Raw genomic sequence first — 22,653 nt, forward strand, 5'->3', positions numbered from 1 at the left:
TGTGGTGCCCGAGAAAGCTTCGTACATGAAGGAAAATGCAGCACCCACATCAGAAATAGTGGGTTTCAGAGGTGCTCTGACGGTCTCTGCCCTCATACACATAAAAATACTGTCCAACACCTGCCAGTTTTGCGTGTCAGCCACCACGGATTTCAAGCCGTAGTAAACCATCTCAATGAACGTGCTTGCTTTTGCATGATGTGGGACAGACACAGATTTTTTCATGAAACCAAAGGAGCTGAACACTTCTGGGTACCAAGTTCCTTTTTTTTAGAGTAACTGCCTTTAAAAATCTCTTACTTCTCACACAAACAAAAATTCACCTAAGGAATTACAAACAGGAAATGCTAAACAGTTAAAGCCAAATGCTACGCCTACAAAGGTCTACCTCTGCAAGGTAGCACCTTCTTCAGTCCCTTGGTTTGCCTGGGACTCTGTTCTTGATGGTGCACTCAAGCTGAGCTTTGTTTAAGCCATTGCTCCTTGAGGCTGCTGCCAACTGAAGTCATTGCTCCTTTTGTTTTGCGCTTTTAACCCTTTTGTTTAGTTACATGGCTCAATACCGAGACTAACAAGTATTACCAAGACTAACAAACACTAATGTTACAGGATATAAGACAAAAAGCAATAAACTTACATAGTTATTGCTGAGGTGTGAAGAGTTGCCGAGTTTTATTCTTCCCCTGAGATGAGTGCTCTCCTAAGAAACAGAAAATATATTTGCATCAGTTAAACATGCAAAGACAAAAGGACAAATGAGTCTAGCGGGAACACATCATCGACCACCATACAAACTAGCCAGTCTCCTTGTCAGACTTTTACTTAACCAGCAAAAACTGTCCACACAATAGATTTTTACTACTCTCTCTGTGTTTTATAGCTTATTTCCTCTATGATTTGCTCTCAAATGGTGGGTTACTACCACAAAGTATTTCCAAGGCAGTTCTCAAGGGGTTAGAAAAGGCATAAGCCTTTAATTAATTTTTAAATATGATTAGACCATTAAATTGTAAAAAGAAAAAGATACAACAATAAAATTAATTTTTGCTGATATCACTGACAGCAGCTCAGTTCCTCCAAAGCAGGAAAAAGAACACTGAATGACTTCAGTCAGGGGTTACAGACAGTTCTCACTCCTCTTTCCCTGGAGAAGCGGAGCCGCTGCCAGCAATTATAGGCAGACAAATAAGCCTCCAGATGAGGACGTGTTTACAGTTATCCTATTTCCAAACGCATGTCTCAGAAACAGCAGTAGGATTTCTTTGTGTCAGAGATTGGTACATGGAGATGAACAGGGAATGGCATCCCCAGAGTGGACAGAGCCCCATGGAAAACAGGCACAAGGGTGGGAAATCCCAAATGCCACAAGGAGACTGCCTGCTGCCTCTCCGCTCACCTGCAGGAGACAATTTAATGCCTGACACATACATGAGAGGCAAGAAAGTGAAGAGATGTACTACATTCTAGCAAAAGTGAGTATGTATTAAAAAGCTTGCATATCATCTATAGCCTGGGGTTGAAAATTGTAATACAAATTAGGATTATAACAAATTCACTGATTAGGCATTTAAATAATTAGCAGTCAAATTAAGTAGTTGCACTCCTGAAGAAAATAGAAAAGGCTCGTCAATGGTTTTCAGACAGCTTTTCTTGGCAGCAAAAAGGGCTCTTTAATTTAGTGCAGCCTTTCGGAGATGAGTAGAAAACTTGGTATCTAATGGGGTTCAGTGAGAAACACTGAAAATTGTTCAACAGTATATGCTGGAATGGTGTTCGCTTCTCAAGTGTGCAATTTTGGATAAAATTATATTAAAAACATTATAAAGTGTTGCTAAGTTAGAGCTTCAGAAGTTCTGATGATGTTAAATTTCAGCTAAAAAGGCCTTCAGCAACTCCTTCAATAATTCATAACAATTTTTTAGAGAAAAGGAAAGCTCAAGTTTCTGGTAGAAAAAAATGAAACATTTAACCAAGATTTATACATTTTCGGTAGGTGAAATGTTTTTGTTAGATAAAAATCTTGTTTTGAAAAGCTAAAATAAAGTGAACCAGTTCAAATATTGTATCGTTTTGTACTAACAAAGGAATGAGATTTTCAAGGACTCTCATTTCTTTTTTAATTTATTTTTACTTCTTCCTTTATTATTTCTTCCTTCTGCATGTTTTTACCTTCCTTGCTCAATATGCAGAAACAGAAGATTTAATAGGCGTGAAAGGCAGAAATTGGCAAGATTGTTCAAAAAAGAAAGTGTAGGAGAAATTCATTGAAAAAATATATTACCACGGAGAAGATAACATTCAATAGTTGTAATATATATCAATACTTTGTTATCAGTTCCACGCTCAACTGGTTGCTCTGCCTACGCTAGATATTAGGCAGACTTACGTGGAAGACTGATACTTTGCACCACAGGAAAATAACATGTCTAAGGAGAGGCTCCAGAGCCAGTGTAGCTCCCTGGATAACTCCCATTGATGTCACCAGGCTTTGGATCAGAGCATGAAATGGGTGAGGCAGTGCTGGCTGGAGGAGGCAGACTGCTCAAGCGGTACCTGCCGGCAGTGGCGGTCAGGACAGGAGTGGTGAATCTGCCTTATTGCAGACCCTGAGACTGCAGCACACAGACACTCACATGCCCTGTCCCGATTTCCTGGTGCTATACACATAATCTCTGGAAATAGGGAGCTGCTACGAACTATTGCTGGGGTCAGCGTCCCCCTATAATACCAGTGATTGTCCTAAGAGTGCCTGTCGATGTAGACAGGGATGCTGTGTTGCTTTGCCGCTGCGATCCCAAGAGGGCAGGAGCCTGTAAGAATTCTGAAACAAAACCAAGTTATCGCTACTCCATGGTTGCAAAGGTGTCTGAAGATATTTGCATTACAGGGTCTATAATCGCTAGTGCCAACTAGCAATTCAGTGATGAAGAGAGAATGACTATGTGCTGTAGAAGAAATGGTCACACAGATGCTCTCTGGTAAGAGAAACAAGGGTAACACACGTTTTTAGATACAGGGCTGCAGTACACCTAAGACTGCACAGAGAGGTGTCTAGAACAATTTTGGAGTCTAATGGCTCAGCAGCTTGATGTTGTGCTAACTATCCAGCTGCAACACAAAGAGCAAATTAAGAAGAACATTCAGGTTAGTTGCAAGTGGGAAGGCAGTTTTATTGATCTCAAAGTAGCCTTAACTGACAGAAATAAATTCCAAGTCTGCAAAAAAACCAAACGTGCCCCCAAACCATCACACACTAAAAACAAGACCTTGCTTCCCGTAAAAGAAATGAAAAACAAATACTTGTGTTTAGTATTTTGTTAGAACAGATGATATTTTAATTGACTGAAGGAATTTTTTCACACCAAACTGTTTGCCAATGGAGAAAATACACAGTGCAGTGGAGGTGCTCAACCAGTCTAGATGGATTACCTACATGGTTTGAAGGCTGTTGTCGAGGGAGAAAGGGTATAGTTAATACCAGCAAGAGCAAATTTGCTGGACAACAACATCAATGAAAAATTGACTTTTGGTGATTCTGGATTATCCATTTAGGGGAGGGTGACACTTAAAGTCCAGTGTTGCACACTAGGAGATGGAAGGTATCAAGAGAGACTTGAACCATCAATGTCTCACAATGTAGTTATACAGCATCTTGCGTAACGGTAACCTAGTATCAGCTGATCCCATTTGATGGGTGCTATGACAATAATTTTCTGATAACGGGTTGACAGTTCATTGCACGTTTGTCTACTTTGGTAAGTAAATGAGTGAATGGCATAAAGTGGAGATGGAGGAAACTGGAAGAAAGTATTTGGTGCAGTTAACAAAGCGCTGTCAACTGCGCAGCTGCAAGTGCAATGTGACCCCCTTTACCTGCGGTCCTGCCTTGTGACACCTCTCCTGATGGAGGAGGAGTTGTAGGCTCATATAGGTTGGCAGAGGGCAGTGAGAAGCCAACCTCATATGTATCACGCACTTCTACAAAGACTGAAAGAAATGATGCACAGTTTGAGAAAGAGGCCTTAGGAAGAATATTTGGAAAATGAGATCAGATTGACACTGACATGGAAGTTTTAGTTGACAAGCAAACCCTTCCATTAAACCTTTTATTCTCCCTCTCATCCTCCGATGTTGCACCTGTTTGTTGATTTTTGTCTGAAATGGGATTGTAAACACAAAGACATGGGCACCATGAAATCTCTAAACATTACTGTCATACAATACAGACAGATCTGTAGTTAAACTGTCCAACATCGCCGCAGGAGGCTGCGGATGCCATGGGGGACAAGACAAATTCATGGAAGTAAAAGCCACTGAGAAATATGAAGCACCAAAGGTACAACCTTTGGCTCAGGATGTCGCCAAGTCACAGACTGCTAGAAGGCTACAGCGGAGGACACATTAGTGGACTCCTTCCCTATTTGTTATCCTTCCCTTCACATCTCATGCTAGCTACCCTCAGTGACAGGATTTGAGGCTACACAGATCCAGGATCTGAGCAGGTACAGCTGGCTCAGATCATAGCTTCACAGCTTCAACATTAAAAGAGAAGGTGCTTTAGCAACTACTGTAATACAGCACCGGCCTTTCATATGCACAGCCTCCCATGTGGCACCCCTCAAACACTTCTTCTGGAGTCCCAGTCGCCAATTCACCCAAGTAAATTGGCAGCCTAGCACTGGGCCTGATTCAATACACACTGCACACATCCTCCTCTAAAACGCAGTCATGCTTAAAAAGGATGAGGATAAGGAAGATGTAATAGGAAAAATTTTGTATTCATAACTCCTGATCCTTCAACATATTTGTTTTAAGTGCATGGGAAGTAGACTGAGTACACAGATAATGAGGACTCTGCAAAGTTAAATATTTAACCAGGAAAGTAATAGTACTTCAATGAAAATGCAAGGTTTTCTTCCTAATTAAAATTTCACTTGTGCAGTATTTGATTTGATTTTTCACTCTCACAAAAATACTCGTTTCTGACTATTAATATTGCATACTGATGCCAGTATATGTGAATAAGTAATGAGCACATAATCAGCTGAAATTACAGATTGTATAAAATCAATTTTGAAACCCTGAAACAAACATTTCTTTGTCTCACCTTTGTGGAAGGCTATTGTATTAACCTCACTGCAATTCTCCCCCCTCCCCCCTCCCCCCCCGTTTGATTCAGAATCTTAATTTATTATTCAGAATACACATACACTGCAGAACATGATGATATAAAAGAGAGTTAACAGGTCGTACTGCTGTGAGTACAGAAAGTCTTTGACCTGGGCAAAGCCCTCTTTGACATTATTGGGAAAGCTGGAAGAAAAAGGATATAAAAAATAGTCTTTGACACAAAAAATAGGTTGTACTGCATCTCAGATTACACTGTCTGTAAGAAAAAATGAGTTGCACTGTTATTTCACCGTAATATCTGCTGCTGAGAAATTGCTCATAAGTGGCAATCTGGTATGGAGCACAGAATTAAACCAAGTTTTTCATAAAATATGATTGCAGAAACTTATTTTTTATAAAAGTATAAAACTACCTGTGCAGACACAGGAATTTAAATGTCTATTTTTACCATGCTGAACTAAAAGAAAGAGGGGTGCATTACAGATGCTGGAGAACAGCACTGAGTGGGACCCACCGCTTGGATGCACCGGCTGGGTTTGGTGTGGGCCCTGCCACGCACTTCACCCATGCCCCTGCAGACTGCTCCTTCCCACAGTCAACAGGACAGAAGGTTCTGTACAATTCACCACGGCAGAGAGAGCGCATATGGAAATTCTGAGGTGAAGAATAGGAAGGCAATTGCTGCTGAATGGCCAGCAAAGGGTGGGGAGGGGGCTCCCCCAACAGAGGAACATCTCAGAAAGCCGCAGGCTGGAAAGTTAGCAAACGCTCCACAGATGAAAACCTCACCTGACCCTCAGCAGTCTCTGATTGTAAGAGACTGCTTTAAAAACTCTTGTAAATATGCACAACTCACAAACTGAATTAGAAATATAGAAGGAAGCATACACTATTTAATGTTTTTGACTACAGTTTTGCCCAAAGTCTCAGCTGGAAGTGTGTGCAGTCAGATCTTTGTGGTATGAGTAAACACAAACAGAATCCATCTATAAGCTGCAGCAAGCTGAGAAAGTTTATTCTTCAGTTTCTATGAAGAAAGAAAACACAACTTTAGGCCATTATACAATACAAGGTTAAAAAATAGAGTATCAGAAAATGAGAAAGAGAAGGAAAGGGAAGCAGGTACTTGATCTCTCTCTTTGTTGTGAGGGGACCTTTTTCTATGAAGCAGCTTCTAGGTTTTCTACCTGCAGGGAAAAAAATAAGACACTGAAAGTACAGCTCATAATAGGAAAAAGAAATAATCAATATCATATCCTCACATTAGTAGGAACACCTGCTCTTACCACTTCTAGGCACGCAGCATGCCAGGAGACTGCTCTCCGCTGACCTGCATTGCTTATCTTGCAAGTGAGAGGAGGAGGGAAGGGAATTTTCAGTGACAGAGTGCCACACCGAGAGACCCGGCTTCTTCACCGGCTCCTACAGGCATCCACCTGGATCCTAGACAAAATGAGAGAGAGATGAAACTACCAACACATGTTGAGAAACCCCATGGCCTGCTATGGAACCATGCCCCTTGGCAGGGATGTTTCCCTGGGTTGGGCCCCTAATGAGGTAAAAACCAAAGATTTCTTACCTCCTTAAATGCCACAGTCCATGCTCAGATGTGCTCAGCATAATACAAACCAAGGAGGAATAATCCTCTGCCCCAGCTCCAGGTTTGTCCCATTCTACCACAGCCACAGGCAGAATAATTTAACAGTCTCAGCATTTGGAGATTCACAGAAAGCAGTGATGAAGATACTGTCATTCAATCACATTTCAGAAGACCACAGGATTTTCTAGATCCAAACCCTAGCACCACAGGGGACTGTCTTGTCAGGTGCTGAACTTCATGTGTATTCCAACGACCAAGGCAAGTTTTTGTACCAAACGAGAATAAGTTTTTTTTCTTTGTTCTGTGATGATTTTGGTGCTCGGTCACTATGTATAGCACAGTTATCAGCCTCTGACATCGAAGGCTAGGAATCCTCGAAGCCTTTACAGAGAAGGCTTTGGAAATTCAGGAAGTTCAGAGTAATGCTGCAGGCACAAACTAGGGTCATCTCAAAAGTGACTGAAGTTAGGGGGTCCAATTAATCTATACCATGAAATCCCACATATCTTCAAGGTAGGTAGCTCATCTTGTGCAAGGAATGCACCCAAGGAATGTTATGAAAAATCTACAGGCAGGATGTACATCCAGTTGAAGAAGCAGATAACAGCTCTAAGGTGGTTATTACTGCTAACCAACAGCAGCTTTTGGAAGAGATGTGGAGCATATGCGGAATGCTGTTTTTTCTACATCCTCAGTTCATACTATTTTGTACTGCACTGCCATCTGAGAGCACCTCCAGAGATTGACCGATCCCTTTCTCCAATGTGATTACAATAAGTTAAGGGTGTTTCACATGTTACAGATCAGGTGTCTCCTCAAATATCAATGTTTGCCTGGTATATTTTCCCAGCTTTGTTTAGTAACAACACTTGAATTTTCATTTGTGTCCACAGTGGTTGTCTTGGGAAGCCCTAATGCAGACACGTATCACCTTCTCCAGCCACCTACCATTCCAGGTGCCTCACCAAAATCTGAGCCACATCAGCTTTGACACATTTAATATCCTCCCAGCAATTTCAACGCAGAACAGGCAATACCCCTAGAAGCTGAGTAAGTCATATCCTACCCTATCATCTCAAAAGAGCACACACTGGTTAGAAAACATGCCCTAATGAATCAGCTTATGCTTAGGTCCCAGGATTATACCTAACAACTCTGAAATATTATGTCACCTGCCACATTCCTATGAGACTTTATATTGAATATTGAACTGGTGTGCTGCTGGTATAAAGGCCCTTCAAACATTTTACCTGCTCTAGAATGGGTACTCCAGGCAAGGACCATAAGAGAAAATTGTCAAGTCATTACTCAGGTTTCAATATTTGTATCAGACATCATTCATCTGTACGGAGTCACCTTACCCCAATTTCTATTCCTCAACCTTTCTGTTACTGAGGAATTTCCATCCCTCAAGATTTTTTATGAGTCCTAAAAGGTGATCAATACCTTCACTTGTTTTCAGTGAAATACGCAAGAACTCTTACAGCAAAAGTTAGGTATGTTTTCAAGATAGGCAATACTTTATCATTAACATCATGGCTGATGGTATTAATCTCTTAGTCATCAAGTAAAACCCTCCACCTTACATTCTTGGGAAACATATCCACCACTGACAAGCCAAACATGCAGTTCTGTGGGCTATACTGAATCCCAAATAAGAAATATTTTTGCAGGTAGACTTTCTAGAGCTCTGTATTGTAGAAGACCATTTATTATCCCTAAGAAGAGCCACCCTAAATTTGTCTGTACAGTCAGCACGGAATGGCTGTAGCTAATCCTGTATTTGCACATTAGTGTAAAACTTTTGAGACTATTCACTATTGTGAGCATTTTTATCCAAGTTGAGTTTTCAGATAAGCAGCATGTTCGGGCACTTAATCTTGCATCAGGTATTGCAGTTCACTGGCAAATGTGCATGAAAAATTAAAAAGTGTTTAGTTTTGTCTGTTTGGTTTTTTACTTTACATCAATTCTCAACCAGTAGTGCCTTAGAGCTCATAAGCCATCAGCAACTCCATCTTTCTAAGTAGAGTTTTAAAAAAATGAGAATGTTAAAGCTCAGTTTTACCTAGTGTTCCTGATGATATCACTCGATTAAAAACCATTACCTTAGTCCAGGCTTAATTGAAGACTGTTCTTTTCCTGCATTGTTTCACATTAATTGTAGGTATCTGAAATAATATTCTTGATTAAATCTAATTCAGCTATGCTTCTGAAAAAGGAGTCTTTCTTTTTTCTTTTAATTTATAGTCAGAAACTAATTTTAGAAGTCCTAAAATAGGATCCTTCAGTAGTCAATGGACCTCCATAGGTCAGCTCATTCCAGTTCAAGATACATGTCCAAGACAGATGGGATAAATAGCCCTCTGGACACATATATCTCTTTCAACTGACTATGTGAAGCTGGCTTAGTTTTTAGACAGATAAAATAAGGCAAGATTAAACTCACCATAACATCTGATCAAGATATATCATGCACAACACTGACAGAGGGTTTTTCTAGGTTGCCTGCTTTAGTAGTTTGTAGGTCATATCCTTTTTTGGTTTGAATATATGGTTTTTACACATTTTTGAAACAATTACACAATCTCAAAATCTTCTGTTTGGAATAATAAAAGTAAAAATTAAAAACATAAAGTATACTCATAATTAAGCTTAAATTGAATACATGTCAAAGCAGAACTTTGTTGTACGTATGCTTGACCTTAGGCAGCTGAGCAGCCTATTGATAGTAAGAGGATGATGTAGGTCTATCTGTAAAGTTAAGGCTGCTCTTAAGAACTTTCTAATTTTAGTCAAAACCTTTTGTAGTTTCATTGGTATGTACAATCAGAGGCAGCTATAACACACGCTTTCTAAACAGCTGGACAATGAATTCACCTTTTAATTGAGCTGGATTTTATGTGTCTCAAAAGGAAAAAGAAGAACACATACAAAGAAGTTGGACACAGTGCAATTGGTTTTGGTAGTTGCAAGAGGGATCACAAGTCAGACAGTTCTCAAGTTTCTATCTGTACCGTAAGAAACACTTGTCTTTATGCCCGAGCTGTTAATGAAGCAAGTAAATCTTATTCAAATGGGCAGGCATCCTAACCTATTCAAACATACCTGTATAAGTGACAAATATTTCTGTGAGAAAACAGGCCTTTCATTTAGAGTGCTTTTAATTTAAGAAATAAAGTGTCTCTAAAAACCTGGGGAAAACCAGGACTTCCATTTCTGTGAAAGCATGTTTAATTTTGAAACATATAAAGATGTAAGAATTCAAGAGAAAATGGTAGCTAGTTTAAATATGAATTGTATTAATGAGAAGAGGGCAAGAATCTTGTCTTCTAAGTGGTTATGACTCATACCTTCCAATTATAGCATGCATACATCATACTTCAGCAAAAAAGAATATCAAGCATCTGGATGGAAGAAATTCAGATACTTGGTGAACCAGTAGCTGATAAACAGGCACCAGACCTCATCTTGTGATAAAAAAACAGTGAGGCTGAATCTTCTCATTTGCCCTGCTGTAAAACACAAATAATACTGCTGCTGCCAATGAAGTTACTTTATTGTTGAAACTGGTAGGAGGGCAGAATCAATCAAAAAATGTCTATGAATTTCAGTTTCTGACTTCATTTAGCTTTCAAAAACATTACTATGGTTTTAAATGTAAACATACACACAACTCCATACTGCTTAAAATAAAGCTAAAAGTCCATTCCCAAAGACATACTAAAAAAAGAAAAATATATATCTATATAAAATTCCCAAATCACAAACCTCTGAAGTGTAGTCGTTGAAGTGCCAAAGCGTGGTTTGCATTTGTTCAGCAGCAGTGGGGCGGAATGATGCAACCTGCAATGGAGCATGTTTCTCTACCCCCTCTTGCCTGCTAGCATGCTGCTCTGTGCCTGCAAGGCTGCAGAAACCTTGCACGACTCCCGTTTGTTGCAAGGGCTTCCAGAGCTGCCCTGTGGGTCTTTTGCTTTGCGCAAAAGCTTCCAGGAATTGTAAAGAAGGCTGGAAAGTGCAAACTGTGCCTCGCCAGCAAGAGAGGCTATTTCAGATCAAGTGCTGTGTTTCAGAGGACTTCTCGAGAATTTAGAGGAAAGGGGAGAGCAGCTATAGGGCAACCTCTGAAATGTCAGTAGGGGAAACAGATGGCCAAAAAACTTAAAAAAAATGGGGTTTATACCTAAAAAAGCATAAAGTAAGAGGCTGTTTTTCCTGGAGGACTTCTGTAGATGAGGCAGGAGCAAAGGTGGGACCTACACAGCTGAGGAAGTGAACTGCAATGTGTAGCTGTACCATTAGAGGTTTCTTTTTTTTTTGTTGAATAGCTGGGAATCAAATTAGTCAGAATTTTGTTCTGCCTCAGTCTTATTTTGCGCTACTCTATTTCTTGCAGAACCTATAACTGCATCCATCTCTCAGTTTATATTGATGAGGTTTTGCTTTCTTTTGTGCATGTTATCTACAACCTCTGTTTCTTTAGGTTTTATTACAGACATATTTTCCAAGAAACAGGATCAGTGAAGCACAGGACAGAGGAATTTGCAATGAGAGTAGGATTTTGAATGCAAAGGGTGGGTGGGTATAGTGCAGACTGAACACTGCCAACACCAATTCCTGCAGAGCCCTCTTTACATACAGCACTGACTCCCAAACATTTTGGCCCCGGGATATTACCAGTCCTCAAACTTCCCTCTATAGCCAGATCTAACTGATAAATATCATGATCACGGTTACTCCTGAACATGCCTAGCTGTAGATCACTTACCATCAATGACGGTTAAAAAATTATTTTCCCCAAAACAGTCATACTTCTCACTTCCAAATACGGATACCACACACAGTGCAGCTGCACTGCAGCTCTGCAGGCTCCCAATCTGGGGATGTGCACTGTAGAGGAATTGTTTGCAGTGACTTTGACCTGACAGGAACTGAAGATAGTTTTACTATTGGAAATGACACCCCAAAACTGCTCCTCTCTGGGCTCAGAGAGACAGACATACACACAGGAAACACTCACCAGTCTCAGGAGAAGTTGTCTTCACAGAAAGAAGTTTGACTCCTTCTTTATCTGATTGGGCCCTGTTGAAGTCAGAAAACACTTAAGCGAACAGTCAAGCAAACAGTCAGCATGCAGCTCATCATGCAACTTGGTCAGCCAAACAAAACTCTAAGATTATGATCTGGAGGAGGCAGCACCTATGCCAGTCTACATTGGCGGGCTTGAAATAGACTTTGCATAGGATCGTGTGTAAGTCTTGATGGTGGAAAACACCATATACCGATATCTCTAAAAACACCTTTCTCTTAAAATATGTAATAAATCAAATTGCATGACTCCAGGTTCAATCTAGTGCTCCACAGAAGAAGTACATCTGCAGGAAAAGAGGGAGTCATCTTTTTTCTCTGTCAATACAAGGCTTTTAGCCATGTTGAATTGCAAGAAGGACCACTTCAGATGTCCAGGGAGTCAGGGCTAGCAAGTAAATCAGCAGCCCAAATGTTGCTTCTGATCATGCAAAACATACAGGCCACAGCCAGACTCAGTGGCCTCTAGTATATGTCTTCTAATGGATCTTTCTTCGTTTTGCTCTCCTGAAACTCCTTATGCCAATACCGTTTTTAACTGAGCCTCTGCAAATGGACTAGTGGAGAAAAGATGGGACAGAGACAAATGAAATAATGGGGAACATGAGACAAAGAAAGAGAAAAATAATTCAGAATAAATAAACATTAAAAAGAGAGAAAACATGAACAAAAGAAAGGGGATGGGAAAGGATAGGGAGAGAAAACAATCAATGGGGCAAAAACTGAAAAAAAAAAAAAAATACTGGGCCAATTTGCCCTGTGGCACAGCATAAGCCATTTATCCATTTCAAAAGGATCCCCTGCAAAACAGTTGAGAGCTATCACATTTCTATCCATGCTGGAACAGCTGCTTATCGTGCATACAGGCGTACAATAACTGCAAGCACATCACTTTCAACAGGATATTTCTCTTTGGGGTGGCAACCACTTATTATGTTTAAACAGAGAAATATCAAAGAAAATCTCATGCAGAATCTGCTGCATTCACAAGTGCTCCATGATAGATCTCAAAGCAACGAAAAGACAGGATTCAACCTACTGTTCAGTGCCGTTTTCTTGTCTCTCTGGAAGAAGGAACAAAGTTAATATCATTTTGACTGCTGGAACTCAGTTAAGTAAACATTTAGACACAGCTATTGCAGTTGCCAGCAGAAGGCTTAGTTGTGATTTTGCAGTATTGCATTAAGTACATTAACACAATCAACCAGCTTGAGTGGTAATTGGTACTTTCCTTGTTTGTCTTCCCAAAAGATAACCATGTCATCTATGAAAGTGAAATATTGCTCAAATTGATACTTCTGGAAACTAGAGAGAATGATATGTCACTTGCGCAAGAGCACAACAGAAGCGCATTTTTCCCTGCAGCTCCCAAATCCCTGGGTAGCTGGCACAGAGGAGGCGAGCGTGCAACAGTTCTTGAGTATATAACAACTGAGCTAAAAGATACAGGGTGAGGGGAGTGAGAGAACAAGCTGCCAGACTGTACGCTCTGGGGGGTTTAACCTGGCACGACATCTGAGAACAGTCCGTCATCCCCGCCAATGAGGAATGGGTTTCTCCCCAGAATGAATCATATATGAAACATATTTTATTCTTCTGTGCAAATACAGGCAGATGGATGGGGTTGAGGGGTTACATCAGAAACATGGAGCCAATTCTAGCCCCATGGCACTGGGCTCTCCATCTGCGGGGGAAGCACACTGGGTAGACCTGAACAAATCCTGCAGGAAACACCGCAGATATCGATCCACTCTAGCTTCCAAGTGAATTTTCTAGTACTGTGCCTGGCATTTGTGCATGGGGGAGGCTGATGGGGAAATGTTCTTCACCTCATATCTTTACCTCTTGACTCCAAATATTAAGTAATTTCCTAAGCAAGGATCACACCTTGTCTGTTTATCTGGGTCTGGTTTGCCATGTCATTGGCTAAATGGTTGTGACATACTGTTTGCCTTGGTCTACAGCTTCAACACCCTGTTGTGATTCTATATTTCCAAGGCCTGGTGATTTCACAGCTGAAACTCTGCACAGGTCTCCTAACTCATGCCAGCTTGCAGGGAGAGATAAACCACAGTCTGGATTCAGATCGGGGTTTTCACTTAATGGAGAATTACACTTGCTCATGGCCCACTTGGGCAACTCTTTGAAACATTTGGCAAATGGAATTTAACGGAATGACACCCCCCATTATCTTAAGTATTTCACAGACAGCAGCAAAACAGATGCTGGCTTTAGCTGATCTGTCAAAATGACTGTTTCTGAAAATATTGTTTGCTCAGGGTTTTTGTGCTCATGTGCATTATACTGTAACTGGAAAATTTTAATTCTATATGCATGTGCATGTGTGTATGTATATATCATGAATTTCCTAAAAGAAAGCACTGATATTTCTTTACCTGTATCTAGAACAGAGATAAAATAAATATAGTGATTTTGTTAAACAGTATCTCCAAACTTAGTTTTCACTGTCTTTTTCTACCTGATTGACTGATTGTGTTAGCACAGCTGTTTGTTAGCTCTTTGTAGCTGCAAAAGCATGAACAAAAAGCTTTATGGCATTATATATTCTCCAAAAATCAGAGACATTTTTGCTCCCTCTGTTCTTCCTACTGATTTTGAAAATGAAGTGTTACTTTCCTACTTTAGGCAAAATACTTTGAAATACAAGAAGGTTTCCTATCAGACTACTGCACTATCTGTGGCTAAGGTAATCTAAAAAGACCCCAGAGAACTTTTAATAATAAAAAGCACATTGATCTTTTTAGCCCCACAGAGAAAGCAAACCAAATACCTGGAGTTTTCTTCTGGCACATTCTGTACAAAGCCACCAGTGAGAAGACAGAAAGGGTAATGACTATCAAGGTGATGACAATTGGCAAGATAACGCCTGCAAAAGAAGGAGAACGTAGTGTCAGTTTGGGGGCCAGTGTTGATGTCCCCCAAAGGTTTTGCGGAACAGTCATATTTCAGAAATAAATTTTTGATATATACTTTTTTTTTTTCGCCCTCTTTTTTGAAAACAAGACTCATCTGAAATTCAGCAACTGAAGCGATTATTTCTCTTTTAACATTGTACGCCCAGAAAGACACCAAGGAGTTACATAAATCAGTAACATTCCCCACAGTACTTACAACCAGGGACAGAAAATGCAAGATCTCATTTTTAAATGAGGACATTTCTTTCCTTTTATTAGTTCCCACCATCTGCCATTTCCTGACAGGTGTTTCCCAGCCAAGAAGCAAAAAGGAAAGAATTATGTAACGAAGAGAAGCTTTCCCGGGGAAATGTATAAGCCCAGTTTCTCCCCATTTATCTTTTTTCTGGCAACAATTGGCCACATTCAAATTTAGCAGGTGCTCTCTTGCTTGCTGGCCTAAGCCCTGTGTCAGGGGAGGCTGCGGCTGCATTCCCGCAGCCTTCCTCAGCATCAGCTGTCATGCCCACCTGATACTTAGAAACAGCATCTTCGATGGCTCTTGATGCAATTAATATTTAATATTCATATAGCTGCGTGTGTGCATCTATGGAACTAGAGGGAGAACCTGGAGACAAGTTTACAGTGGAAAAACATCAAACATATTTTGCTAAGCCAGTACTTTGGGTAGGAAATAGCAGATCTGCAGCAACACTCTTGCCCTAGAGATGCATAATATTAAAATAAAAGATTAAATAACATGCATCATGCAAATATCAATTGCTTGAGGAATTTGCAGAAGACTCCCTGCTAGTCCTTCTCTCCCATGACAATATGAACAATATATTCATATAATATATTCACAACAATATATTCATATAATATTACTCATAACGGTATATGAACAACATTTTCATATGTTTTCTTGTGTCTTCTCCCACAGGGGATGACTCTGTTCACATTTTTTGTCAGTTTTATCACTTTGACTTCAGTCCTTGGGAATAAACGTGCTGCTCTCCAGTGAGAGTGGTGTCAACTTGTTAAGCTCTGTTTCTCTTTGAGGGGAGTTTTGTAACAGGCAGTTAAACTGGGTTTGTAATAGGGTCTATGTCTGGTAAGGCTAGAAATAGAACTGCCAGTTTCACTTCTCTGCGACTCCAATCACTCATCAAAAGCCAAACTGATCAACTGAAAACTCAAAAGCTGGACAACAAAGAAGGAACACTCACTAGAATAGTGGATAGCACTCTCTGGCACTTTCTTGTTTCCAGAACTGCTTCCAGGACTGCCGAAAGCTAGATTTGCAAAAGAAATATTGCCTTTCAAGTTAACATGTAATTGCCAGAACTCCCCAAACAGCTCCCCCTGAAAAATTAGCCTCCCAAACCAACTTCTGCATCCCCAGTTCTGGAGCTATTTGGTGCTCCACAGCTATAGTTCTTCTCAATAATACCTGGATAACTTGGCAAGAGGGGTGGAAAAGTTTATCTTGTGTGGCCTAGAAGAAACACACACTTTGCATGGGTGCAGTCTTCCCTAGGATCATCTGCTTGTCCACTTACAGGTTATGAGCTACCAACTTTTTCACTTTTAGGTGAAAGTAGAAAGTAGATAAGAATTCTAAAGAAGTGCAATATTAGTAGCTAGTGATTTTCTTGAGAGCTGAGTGTTATAAAGGGATGTGCGTGCTCTCTCTGCCACATTTGGGGACAGCAATGACTCTTGGGAGCCTCTGGGTGTTTTTTAGGGCAGGGTTTAAAGGAACCTACCTTCTACCTTCAGGTGCTAATCTGAATTTGAGTCAGGTATTAACAACCCAAGACGGTTATTACCTTGTTGCATACAGTCTGTGGAAAAACAATCACTGAACTTCAAGAGATTAAAAAGAAAAAGCAAATGTTGGTGCTTCCCTTGTTACATTATACAGCACACAGGATTGTATTCCATATTGGATGGAGGCTTGAGTAAATGTGTGCTTACTGCTACTGAAGAAGCCGGCCAGCTGGACAAATAGATGTCTAGCATCAAAGTTGTAATGCAAAGCCGAGCGTTTCCATTGCTCATTTAAATATCAGAAATAGCTCTCAAACAAAGGCGCCTGGGGAAGGTACTCCGTTAAGCAGGGGATCTAGTAGAGAGTGCTCTGTATATAGGTAGTGAGAACATGGTAGCACCCACTGAGGCTCTGTTGCAGGCTCTGATCCGTTGCTCAGGTACCCATTCATACCCCATACACTGGTAGGGATGCACAGAAGAGGGCTCAACTACAAACTACAAAATTAGCCTGGTCATTAAAACCAATTTCCCAGGGCCATTTTGAGGGCTAGAATACAATTTTGTTCTGCTAAGTCTCTGAATGACAGGTCCATCTTTCTTACAGATAGATTTTTTTACTTTTTTATATAGGCAGTACACATAATTCTAGTTTGCTCAATTAGAGTAACAAACAAGGTTTGTTGGTCCCAACCCTGTAGGGATTCCTTGCTGCACTGATTTTAAAAACTCAGGCCCACTATTGATAAATGTTTTGGTGATTGTTTTTTCCCCATTATTCTCCTTCTGCCCGTATTCCCTTTCTCACAACATACTGGTCTGTTCAGATGTGTAAGAGTATGTTGTCTCCTGATGCAAGAGGAGTAAAGCAGGCAACAGCTGGGGGCCAGTTTCTCCACAGGTTTGCTGGATATGCCAGTATACTGGATTTTCCAGGTAACTAGGAGCCACATGGTCCTACTTAAAAATTTATGTGAATTGATTGGTAGTGCACAGGGAAAGATTTCAGAGAGCTGTGTTTCCATTTTTGTTCTGCTGTTGTGTAGCTGTGTGAATTTTGGGCAGATTGTTTAGCTTCTCTGTTTCCTTTCACTTTTTTTTTTTTTTCTTCCCCTTCCTGCCCCCCACCTTTCATTTGTCTGGCCAGAGACCGAAAGCTCCTGGGGAAAAATGATCACTTACTATGTGCTTGTGTGGTGCCTAAACAATACAGCCACAGCTGAGACCTTCTGGTGCTATAGTGTAGGAAACAATAATTGTCTGAGACCCTTATCTCTGAAAAATCACTATGTTTCTTTGAAGCAGAAGTTCTCTCCCTGTGGTGCCTGTCTGCTGAGGGGTGATAATGTAAGGATGGAAACTGTGAGCCATTATCAAGTGACTGAAATAATTCTTATGAATTCATAATTCTATGTGATTGCTTTAGATTTCCCAGGGAAATACTACTGCCCTTTTCACTACTTTACCTGATATACTGCATGATATACAGGGCAAGCTGGCAATTATCACAGCAATGAGTTATCCTGGATACTGACTGAAAATGTCAACAGAAACAAATTACACTGCAAAACAGGAATGTGTATGCCTGCATTTGTGCAGCATGTCCTCAGGAGAAAAACCTGAGGATTCAAATTCACTGGTTATTTTCCCAGTTCTCTGTTAAATGACCAAGATGTGAGTAGTCCAGGAAAGACAAATCCATAGGTTAGCATTTTAACTACTTGAGACCATCAATTAGAAATGCAGTAGCTAAAAAGAAGCACTACTGAATGAATAAAATGGATTAAGAAATTAAAACCTTTAACTCAGTCATCCACTTCATTCATTGAAGTTTCTCACAAGCCAGCCCATCATCTCTACTTTCTCTGGATCTGGAAAGTGAATCTGGAAGATATTTTCCAGTGATGGAAGATGTGGGATCAGAATAACAATTGGAATAATACATCCATCGTGGTAACAGGAGGGTCAAACTTCTGCTGGCAGCAGCAGCAAGAACTGCAGGGACCAGTACAGAAGAGACTGTTTCCTGATAAGCCCAGAGAAAGGAAAATAGGACAATACAGCTTCACTAGCACAGGAAACTCTTGCCTTACTCTGGGACCTGCTGCTTCCAACCACAGGACGAGGAATGAGAGCCACTGACAAGAACAAGCTCCTTGGTAAACACTCTATTTATATCAATTTCCCATTGCATCATGCAATACACCAAGCCTGATTTTTTTTGTGCTCCCACCCTGTTTTCTTTTCAGTACCTGCTAGTCCAACATGGCATTCAGCTGAAATCACAGCAAAGTTACTCATTGCTACAAGTTGAGCATCACTCCTCTGCTTCTCTGTACTACGCTTCAGGTTCATTCTTCCCCCAGAGCCTCCTTGTTCCCCTGAATGCTTCCTTTCCTCAGGCTGTCCCCCTCCCACCCCACGCCAGCCCTTTTTGCCAGTGTGCACAGAGCTCTTACTTGTCGATTCTGTCGGGGAGCTCATGTGAAGGCCTGCAATAAAACAGAAGGAACAGGTTTGTTAGTAACTGTTTTAAGGTTAGATGTCCAGAGTCTTCACATCACACAAACTGGCAGACTCTAGCAACGTGCTCAGTAACCCCACAAGAAATGCTGACCCTGAACTGACATGCTGACACTGTTCCCAAGCCCAGAAAGTCTGAGCTGTGAAAGTTTGCAGACATCTCTTCTAGATGGGAGCAGAATCCAAAGCACAGCCTACGCTGGGTTGTTATTCTGCTTAAAAGAAGAAAATCCTGAATTAATTGATACATTCCTAAAAAATTCCTCCTGCCAAAACCAAATAAGTGCCTGGGAGTGAATAGCTGGCATTTAACTGACAAATAAGTGTTTTAATAGAAGAAACTCAAATGCCTAATTGAGGCGTGTCTTCAAGTGTCACAAAACCGTTTAAAAAATGAATCTTCATTAATTAGCTTGGTGCTTTTGGCTAGCAGACTGCCAAGCAGCAGAAGTAAGAGGCATTGGCAAAGAAGAAGGAATGGACCTTGCAGAGCGCTGTGAACAATGCTTACTGGCTCACTACTGTCAGCTTCCCCCAGCCACTTCACAAGTTTTTGGTGCAGAACACTAATTTTTGTTAGCTTTTTGTTAGTATGCTGCTGCTTTTGTGCATCTAGACTGTAGTATGCTTGGAAACTGAGGCGGCTGTGAATACTTCACATTTGGAGGCCAGCCACAGACAACCATTGCTCCCACAGTGTTTTTTATTATATTGCATTAAATCTCTTCTGTGATCACTGTAAAGTCAAAGGAAGCCGGCCACCTAACTCATCTGTGTCTTTGAGGCTATCCACCTGTGTGAACTGGCAGTAAAACATTTATCTGTTTGTACAAGACAGAGTGTCTCTTGCCCGGGGTGAGTGACTGGCACTCTGCCTGTCTGGTGAGGCCTCTCACACTGGATTACTGGAGCTACCATGGAAAAAAAAATCCCTCAGGCACTATAACCTCAGCAGTTGCTCATTATTTTGAGGTATAAATCACAGCATTTGGTCACCTTCCTCTAGGCTGGAGGGCACCATAAAAGCTCCCTTGTTGGGTCTCTTCAGGGTTCACTGCTGCCGCAGCATCTGTGGGGAACGCAGTGCATCTGACCCTGTCCCTAGAGCTCCCTGGGAGGACGTGACCCACCAGCACATCCTCCGTGTCCCAGCTGTGCCAGGCTGGGAGGTCACAGAGGGAGCGGCATGAAGGCAGGTGTAACTCCAGGCAGGCACTGAGCCTCTCCCCTGAGTGCCCAGGGTTGCAGTCCTCCTCCTTCGACCGGGGTCCCTGGGGAGTACAAATCCACTTTTATGCCCTCGCTGCATTTTCTGTGCTGTGGACTGATGCTTTGCACAAAGACAGCTCCTACCACCGAAGCTGTAACATGAGTGAAGCACATTATTCTACTGCTGTGAACGTAGTCTTTGAAAACAAGAATGGCTGCTCGTCTTTTTCTCCTCTGTACACCCAATTAAAAACATAGATCACTTGAGCCACCAGGGTGCAAATAACCACTTTTGATAATGATATATGTGACAGAGCTTTAACTGCATTTTAATCACAAAAATGCATGAAAAGTATGTTCAGATTCAAAAGCCAAGTACTTAAAAGTCAGCAGTAAGAGCTCTTGTTGAACATACTAAATATTAGTAATGCTCAGTACTCTGAAGGTATACAGTTACCTCACCCTGGCTTCCTAGGATCCAGAGGAGACTTTTTTCCTAAGCCTTTTATCATCTCATCAATCATCTGCAAAAAACAGTGTCACCTTGCTCAGAGGAGATCTCTGTGATGATTCATTAGGCTATGTTTATAGCACGTTTGGGCAACATTAACAACAAGAGCCAAGGAAAAGCTTTCAGGAAGTTAATAACTCGCCTGTCAAAGGAGGTTTGGAACGACACACAGTACAGAACACAGCAGGACACATTCCTGGCATTAAGGAAACATCCAAATATGATATGACTGCTTGTTACCCGAATACTGCCTTTCCTTCAGCCTATAAGGAATGGGATCCCATGGAAAAAGTACCATGTGGTCACACAGCAATGGTTGAACAAGCAAACAGTAAAGCCCTGGGTATGCATCTTCTTGGAGAAAGGCAGAAGACCTTGTCAAGTCTTACAAATAGGTCACTTCTCTATGAAACGTCAAGCCTTGTCTCCCAAGCCTGAGTTTTCCTAAGAAAACCCGCCAAGATTACAACATAATTAGACATTTTCCCTTAACTTCACTCTTGCAAAAAAAGTGAACCACTTTGGCTCAAATTAGAGCAAATAAACAAAAAGCACGTCAAGCCTGAGACTGATATCCAAGTTCACCCCAAATACTTATGGCTTGTCAAAGCTGTATGCTGGCAACATTAGGCTCTGTGAACAGCAAGGGAGAGGCAACCTGCGGGTCAGTACCTGCAGGCACAACCAAAACCCACACTGCTGTCCCGGCCAGATGTTGCCACTTCGATAAACCCAGTCAGCAGAAACAATCCCAGGTAGGAAACATGACAACAGATCCCTGCCCTTCCTTCAAGGACTGTAGGAGCCTCCTGAGCCTTTGTTATTTTTTTAAAACTGCACATGTCTACACACAATAAAACTACAAGCATCTTTCCCAAAGGTCTCTCACCCAGATTCTGCTAGAGCATGAATAATCAAATAGGAAAAATCTTGTGCCCTTCTCCCTCTCCCCCCATCTCCAGTATGCAAGCAAGGTGCCAGCTCACCCTCTGTTTGGAGATTGCTCAGCCCTGCCACACAAACAAAGCTGTGCTTATCAGAGTGGTTCAGCAGGTACTTTCAATTTGCATTTTTTAAATAACCATCCAGTGCCCTTTTTGGTGGTGGGGTCACACGCTGCTGTTCTACAGAAAGAGAAGGACAGGAGGAAAGGCAGCATTTTGCTTGCTAACATAGTTACGTAGTTGTTCTAACTGCCTGTTCAGAGCTTAGCACATCCTTTGGTGCTGCGAGTTAGGGGGCAGATGCTCTGCATAAATAATCTGGGAAGATTTCCAGATTCATCATGAAAAGTGAGCTGTGTAACACTGGCTGTGCTGAGTCCTCATTGTGCAGTAAGGAGGACGAGGATAAAAAAATTCAGCACATGACGGTGGTTTGATTTGAAAATACCTGCCTGAGTCAGTTCAGCGCTGGTTAGAAGCTTGACAGATGGAGAAAGAGACCAATAACTAACCTCTCCCCACTCTGTTCTCCGACAACCACTACCTAAGCAGCCTGGATATTCTGCAGTTTGCTGCTTCTGTTTTTGGAGGTCAGCCACATGAAACTGTGTTCACTGGCAAAACAAATGAATAAATGTGGCTGATTACTCAGGGGGGATACCACAATATAAAACAAAGCAAAATTAAGAACTTTTAAAAAACCCCTCCTTACCCTGACCATGGCATAGATCTATAATTGTGTTAACTGGGGCTTTGCTATAATTTTCCATCTCCCAGGCACTTTGATTTTTGTGTCTCTCTTTGTGAAGAAGCTGAAGATACAGTGGGTAATTTTTACCTAATATCACTATCCAGAGTTCCTACACAGTTTGCGTACAGAAAGAGTCAAACCCTCCTTGTCTTACTCATAAGAATTTTTCTTAGGGAGATGCCTCCTGTGAATCAAGTGAGTAGGAT

General features: G+C 41.2%; 1 protein-coding gene across 1 annotated transcript in view; it reads right to left on the bottom strand.

Annotated features, from left to right (window-relative positions):
* Positions 1–6,428: 6,428 nt before the first annotated feature.
* The window catches only part of EMCN (endomucin), a 48,390-nt gene continuing 32,165 nt past the window's right edge, over positions 6,429–22,653 (bottom strand). The window contains exons 6-11 of the mRNA XM_059818039.1: positions 18,969–19,001; positions 15,966–16,031; positions 14,613–14,708; positions 12,861–12,885; positions 11,754–11,815; positions 6,429–6,573 (exon numbers count right to left, since the gene is read on the bottom strand). Coding sequence (XP_059674022.1) covers positions 6,506–6,573; positions 11,754–11,815; positions 12,861–12,885; positions 14,613–14,708; positions 15,966–16,031; positions 18,969–19,001 — 350 coding nt within the window. The 3' untranslated portion in view covers positions 6,429–6,505. The remainder of the gene's footprint in view (positions 6,574–11,753; positions 11,816–12,860; positions 12,886–14,612; positions 14,709–15,965; positions 16,032–18,968; positions 19,002–22,653) is intronic.

This window comes from Gavia stellata, chromosome 5 (genome assembly GCF_030936135.1).
Source record: "Gavia stellata isolate bGavSte3 chromosome 5, bGavSte3.hap2, whole genome shotgun sequence".
Classification (NCBI taxonomy): domain Eukaryota; kingdom Metazoa; phylum Chordata; class Aves; order Gaviiformes; family Gaviidae; genus Gavia; species Gavia stellata.